The 7,233-nt window shown below is 34.5% G+C and overlaps 1 protein-coding gene across 1 annotated transcript; it reads left to right on the plus strand.

Annotated features, from left to right (window-relative positions):
* The first annotated feature begins 763 nt into the window (after window positions 1-763).
* LOC133321544 (NADH dehydrogenase [ubiquinone] iron-sulfur protein 5) lies at window positions 764-1,131 on the plus strand. Its single transcript, XM_061530629.1, has 2 exons — window positions 764-991; window positions 1,056-1,131. The coding sequence occupies exons 1-2, from the start codon at window positions 779-781 to the stop codon at window positions 1,119-1,121; spliced, it is 279 nt and encodes a 92-aa protein (XP_061386613.1). The 5' UTR covers window positions 764-778; the 3' UTR covers window positions 1,122-1,131.
* The last annotated feature ends 6,102 nt before the right edge of the window (window positions 1,132-7,233 follow it).

Here is a 7,233-nt window from a genome sequence, read left to right on the forward strand (position 1 = left end):
TATTTGTTGTATCGTAGTCTTATATTTGCTATTTACAGAATAAATAAAATATAAATAAATATTGGGCCGAAAACGTTTTGTTTATGGGGGATGAAAAGAACAGAGTCGCGAAGTTGTGCGACGGTTTTACGGCGGCAGTACGTACACTAACATCATTCACAATAGTAAAACTAAAGAAAAAACTATGTTTATTAGAATTTTGAAAAAAATATAAAATAATAATCCTATTGGTATAATAAATCCTATTGGTATTTTCAAAAAAATAATCGATATTTTTCAATGAAAAATTTATAAAAAAAATCACGCTTATTCATTAAGAAGTCGCAGTTATTAAAACACAATGTCCTTAGCTATTGTGATTGATAATTGACGCCGATGCTTTGAAATAGGTGCCCTACTACAGCCATTAAACATATGTTCGATCTACTACGTTTTTAATCAACCATAGCCAACAAAGTGTTGTGTCGTTGGGAAGGCACTTGCAATTTTTTCCAAAAAGAAATCTTAAAATTTCCAATTTGAAGGTGAATATTTAATAAATTCAATTGAAAAAATCACAAACAATTTACAAATATAATCAAAGCTACAAAGTGATACTTAACAAAATTTGCTCAAACAATGGAACTATAAGCAAATCAATGTTACGTCACATTCTTTGGAATACCGTTCGCTTCCACAAATACATCATACATAGCTCTATCAGCTGTTTATAACAAAATAAATTCCAATTTTTTTCTATTTATTAATAATTTGTGTTTTCCATTTTCTAGAGTTCATCATGCCCATCACTCCATATTTGCAAACTCCCTTCACCGATTTGACCGGCAGTTTGATTAACCATCAAACCTACGATAAATGCGGTGTAATGGAAATGAACATGATGGACTGTTTGGAAGCCTACGGTGCCGAACGGGGCAAGAAAATGTGCAAGGATTTAATTGATGATTACAATGAATGCTTCACCATGCACAAACAAATGTTGCGCTTCCATGTAAGTAGAAATATAATATAAAAAAAATATTTATATGTTTATGTTTGTTTACCTTGTTTTCTAGGCTATGCGTAAGGAACGCTTGAGGCAAGGTACATTTGCTGATCCACCAAGAGTTGATGCCTATTAGATTTATGTTTTCTGTGGATCCAGTAACATTTGTAAATTATAGTTTAAAATCTTTAATAATTGAAAATGGAAATATAAATTGGAAAAAGTGAAATTTTGAAATCTATTCTGCCGAGAGCATAAATGGGAGATTATTAGAAGTGCATGTTCTTGTTTGTTGATATGGTTCAAAAATTGATTTGAAAATAGTATATTCGATGACAAAAAAACACGTTTTTATGTTTATAATTTCAGAGGTAGTAAAAAATAATATTAAACAAGAAATGGGTGGTACCGTTTTATTGAGTCGGTATGACCTCTCTAATGTGGAGCAAAATTCTTTGCTCCACATTTTCAATGGGGGCAATAAAGAATTTTTTGGTTCTCCGTTCAATGCCGCCAAAACACCAAAGGGAGTCTTTATTATAAAGTATTTTTAAATATGAAAGAGAATCAAGTTGAAGGAAGCAAAGGGAGTCCAATATCGTCTGATGGGAATCTTTAAAAAGACATAGAAGAAGATAGTCTTTATAGACGAGCCGAAGAGAGTATTTATAGACGAGCTGAAGGGAGTCTTTACGGACGAGCTGAATGGAGTATTTATAGACGAGCTGAAGGGAGTCTTTATAGACGAGCTGAAGGAATTCTTTATAGACGATCTGAAGGGAGTCTTTATAGACGAGCTGAAGAGAGTCTTTATAGACGAGCTGAAGAGAGTCTTTATAGACGAGCTGAAGAGAGTCTTTATAGACGAGCTGAAGAGAGTCTTTATAGACGAGCTGAAGAGAGTCTTTATAGACGAGCTGAAGAGAGTCTTTATAGACGAGCTAGATTCCTGCAGTTCGGGAATATACATTAATGGTCTGTTTTTGTGCTGCAAGAATGTACTAATTTTTACAATAATTGTCGATATCATAAAGGAAAACTTGTTATCGTAGTTAAAAATTTTACATTATTCTGGAACAGACCATATATTCAGAAGTCGATTTTTAAACAAACTCTTTAGACGCCGATTTTTAAACAATGACTTTAGGAGCAATTTTCAAATGGATTTTAAAAGTCCATAGAAAGTGATGTGAGTGAGGCTTTGAGGTCGACCATGGCATAGCCTCTTACCATGGTAAGGACTTGGCAACAAAGTCTCAAACACTTGTTGAGGATATAAGAGAGGGGCGCCATTCTCGCCGGCTCAGGGATCATAGGCACTCGGTCATTTCCTCCGAGACTCTCCCCCTGAGCCCGCTGATTGTCCGCGACTGTTCATTGGTTATTCACAGTTACCCAACGAATGGTGTTGGGCTTCCCATTATTCGCAACCTGTGGACGCGCCCGTTAGCATTCAGCTCTGCTCCCCGCGTGAACCGACTTAGATCAATTCATAAACATGTCATTCTGTCATTCCTATACTAAACTCTTCATTTGGATATATAGAGCATAAGACCAAATTACGTAAATCGATTAAAGCAAATCTCAATCGGACACTCGCTGATTATTTGAAACCCAATAAACGTGAAGTCTGTCGAATATATGGGCTTTGCCTGCATTTATACAAAAATCAGTTACGTCATTATTTACTCCATTTGGTACGTTGTGCAAAATTTCGCGTCAATCTGACAAAAATGAGGAGTTTATGACCCATTTAATTAAAATCGGACGAAAAAATTTATGCAAGCTATATCTAGACCGATTTCAACGAAGTTTGTCTCAGGTTAGGCTATACTATTTTCAGTAGTTTTATGCCTAGCGGTCATATTTTTGGTACATGGTGCATCACTTACTTAAAATCGGAGAAAATATATAGGAGCTATTTCCAAATCTGAACAATTTTTACGAAAACTAACACACATCATTTCAGACCCAATTCAGTACGCTGTGCCAAATTTCGTGCAAATCTAAAGACATATAGGGACTTTGGTGCACCATTTACATAAATTTGGACGAAAATGTATATGGGAGCTATATCTAAATCGGAACCGATTTTCACGAAAATTAATACACATCATTGTAGACCCATTTCAATACGCTGTGCCAAATTTCATGCAAATCGAAAGATATATAAGTACTTTGGTGCACCATTTACATCAAATCGGACGAAAATATTTATGGGAGCTGAACCGATTTCCCCCAATAAATGAGCTGTACCAAATTTCATCCAAATCGGATTATAAATGCGACATGTACATTGTTTACAACTTAACATCAACAGACAGACATGCATAGATCAAAAACGTAAAAAGAGTTTTATTTTCTGACGGAAAAAATAAAACTACTGAGACGATTTGTATTTTTGACGGAAAAAATAAATAATTAAAATGGATTTTTTATTTAGGCCACAAATAACTGTTATTTTATAACTGATTTGATATTACTTATAACCGTTACTGTCCCTGATTACGACTAATAATTTTGTAGTGGTTAGCGCATGTGTTATCATATTACAGTGAATAACCTCGCTGAAATTTTGAGTTCAAACGCTCATATCAGAGAATCCCTTCAATTGAACCGTTAACTGTCTCCCTTCCATGTCTCCCTTTCTCCCTTCCATGTCTCCCTTTCTCAACAATCGGTTCACTCAAGCGATGTTGTCCAAGTGATGTTTATGACAGTGGTGCTCAGCAAATGCCAATGCAAGTTTATGAGCATCACTGCTTTATGAGACATTTTTTCTCTCTGCTCCTTGATTTTAAGCAAGTGGAACGTTTTTAATTTTGGTCGGTGCAAAGCACAAGACGAACAGAATGAAATCAAATAGTACTACTATCAACCAACCAACCAGAAAGTGAAAAATGTGTGGGAATAAAATACGGAAATAAGAAAGAATTCAAGCCGGCAAAATACAAAACTAAATGTGAATAAATCAAAAATAGATCTGTCTGTTGTTATCAAACAAGAGGAAAGTGATTTTGGCGTCTCGACGAAATAAAACGTTGTGAAATTCTCAACAAGTGAGACTGACTGCGGCGGCTGCTGCTGGCAAAGAAGACACCAAAACGAAAAAACGGCACGAAAAAGTTATCAAACCCTTAAAACCCATATCATCAAGGCAATGCAAAATCAAATCTTCATCATCAAGATTGAATGAAAATTATACGATTATACAATTATTGTGATTCCGCCGCGCAAGAGTTTTAAAAAAAGGTGATTATTTTTGTTGTTGTTATATTGAATTTATTAAATGTGTTTTCTTTTTTTAATTCTGTATGAGAAATTATTTGCATGTTGGAAGAAATGAAAAAAAAAATGATGAGTGAAAAAAAATTCTGAATTGTAAACCACCCCACCCCACATTTGCTGTGTTTTGCGCTGTGCTCCTGATGTGTAGTTTTATGTAGAGTAATAGACCAGCACCACACATTGTGAAAAAACCGCCACCACCACCGTCGACCGACTAACCAACCAACCGCCCGACCTTCACGCAACCTTCATTGCCCATCGTAAACAACATCACTGTAGATAACAAAAAATGGGGCCTATCTTATCCGGTCAGTGTGGACAAATGTTGTGTTCTTCACGTGCATGTTGCAACTTGCTTCACGTCGGGTGAAACAATTTTGAATGTGAGGAAGAGCGGTTGGTCTTATCCATTTTCTTCCATTTGAAGTACCTCCAAGTAAAACTTTGATCATGATGATGAGGCACTTTGACAGTAATTTCAATGATTTACCCTCGCATTTTTTTTTAGTTTTGGTTTTGTGGCTGGCTGCTAAGTAACAAGAAATAAACAAATTAATTGTTGTTGTTGCAGTTAGAATCAACTGTATAGGAAGAAAATAAACAAAAATTGTAAGCACCCACCAAAAAATCGTCAGTTTATACGCGTCTTTAGGCGAATTCACAACAACCTATTCGGGAATCAATCCATCAGTCAATCAATCCTTGTCGGGAAGTTAAATGATATATTTGTTTCGTTATCATTATTGTGAAATACGTTTCGGTGTTTCGTTTTGTGCGTCCGTGCGTGTGTGAGATCCCATTCCATTTGCATAAACTCTACCTACCAAAAAATCGTCAGTTTATACGCGTCTTTGTTTATCATCAGTCAATTCCGGGGAAGTTAAATGATATATTTGTTTCGTTATCATTATTGTGAAATACGTTTCGGTGTTTCGTTTTGTGCGTCCGTGCGTGTGTGAGATCCCATTCCATTTGCATAAACTCTACCTACCACAGGTCTTGTTTATCTTTCCCCGTGTGATGTTAGTAACGAGATTTGGACAAATTTTTTTGTTTACTTGTTGGAAATTTGTTGTTCTTTTGAAATACTATTTTTTTTTTCATCGATCCAATGTTTGACTTTCTTCAACATTTAAGTTCAACATGACAAATTTGTTTTTCTTTTATTTTCATGTTTGCAATAACTTTAACTGACATTTCATTCCATGGTGTATTTAATAAGGTGTAAGTGACAATCATATGGGTTTAAACTTTTTTCTTTATTGTTAGTAAAGTAAATTGTCAAAAATATTTGTCAACGTTTCAATTCGATTTAAAAAAAATATTGTCTTTTGTTGTTTCATTCATTATTTTTGACTTCCATCGAATTGTGTTTTTTTAGTCTGCGTAGAAATTGTGAGACAATTAAGTCATGGGGACATGCATAGTTTTAAGGGACCTGATTTAAACGGTGTCATCCGGGGATATATGATTCCAATGTTCTGCAGAAACGCTTGTATTTTCCCATGCCATTTGAAATTCAGTACCTATGCACCAATAGTAGGTATCGATTTTGGAGCGAATGTAGTCCTTATTGCAAAAAATGTAACCATAGTTGAAATCGTTTATAACCAATAAGGAAAGTAGTAAAGTCGGACGGGGCCGACTATATGATACCCTTTACCACTTTGGCTATATTTCTATATGTGAACCGACTTAACCCTACGGTTCATAACCGGGTACATTTGTACCCCCATAATATGGAGGGTATATTAATTTAGTGTTTCTGTTTATAACTCAACGAAATAGTCATTTTCGACAGATCAAGTTCGAAGATGGGCTATATCGGTCCAATTTTCGGTATTTTGGGGTTCTTGAGCGCGTATTTCAACCGAATTCGCTATGTCTCCACTAAAAATTATAAATATCGCTCCACTTTTTCTGGTAGCCCCCATATAAGGGTAGCCTCCAAATGAACTGTGCCAAATTTGGATCATAAATGTGAACATTTTACATGGGGAGACAGAGGGACAGACGGACGGGCATGCAAAATCGACTCAGAAAGTTATACCATAGACAGACGACAGCCTTAATTTGCATTAAAAATTTCTTAATTTGAAATATTTACCCCTGACAGACGAGAGTTTCTGCATTTACGAAACAGTTTTTTGCTTCAAAACAATTGTTTGTCTGTGTGTAGGATGAACATTTTTTACATTTGTTTCGATATTTTCGGGATTACATCTTTAGGAAACAGATACATGACAAAGGAGGAATAGCTACTATGATCTTAGCAAAACAGCTCCCAATTTAAAAAATGGTTGAAATTTGACTTCATTTCTTATTTTTATTTTCATAAATGTAAATAAATTTGACAAGAAACAATTAATTTTCGACAGCATTGCCTTATTGAAATTGCCTAATTCAGTATAAATTCAGTTCGATTTTGTGGATTAACAACACATAAAAATGAGGATAATGTACAAGTTAATTTGAATTAATAGTCTAGACAGACGACAGCCTTAATTTGCTTTAACAGCCTTAATTCAAATTAACTTGTACATTATCCTCATTTTTATGTGTTGTTAATGCACAAAATCAAACTGAATTTATACTGAATTAAGCAATTTCAATATGGCAATGCTGTAGAAAATAAATTGATTGTTGTCAAATTTCTTTACGTTTACGAAAATAAAAATTAGAAATATTTAGAGGCAAAATTCTACATTTCATCAAATTTGGAGCTGTTTTATCTTCATTATAGCTGTTAGTTTTCCTTCCTGCTATGTATCAATTTCAAAAAGATGTAATCCTAAAAAATATTGTAAACAAATGTCAATATTTTCTTCCTACACATAGACAAACAATAGTTTTGAAACAAAAAACTGGTTCATAAATGCATTTTTGAAACTTCACCACACTGTGTCAGGGTAAATTTTAATTCAAATTAAGAACTTTTTAATGCAAATTAAGGCTGTCGT

The sequence above is a fragment of the Musca vetustissima genome, unplaced genomic scaffold (assembly GCF_032173495.1).
Source record: "Musca vetustissima isolate MV318-11 ecotype Yass unplaced genomic scaffold, APGP_CSIRO_Mvet_v1 utg7535, whole genome shotgun sequence".
Taxonomy (NCBI): Eukaryota; Metazoa; Arthropoda; class Insecta; order Diptera; family Muscidae; genus Musca; species Musca vetustissima.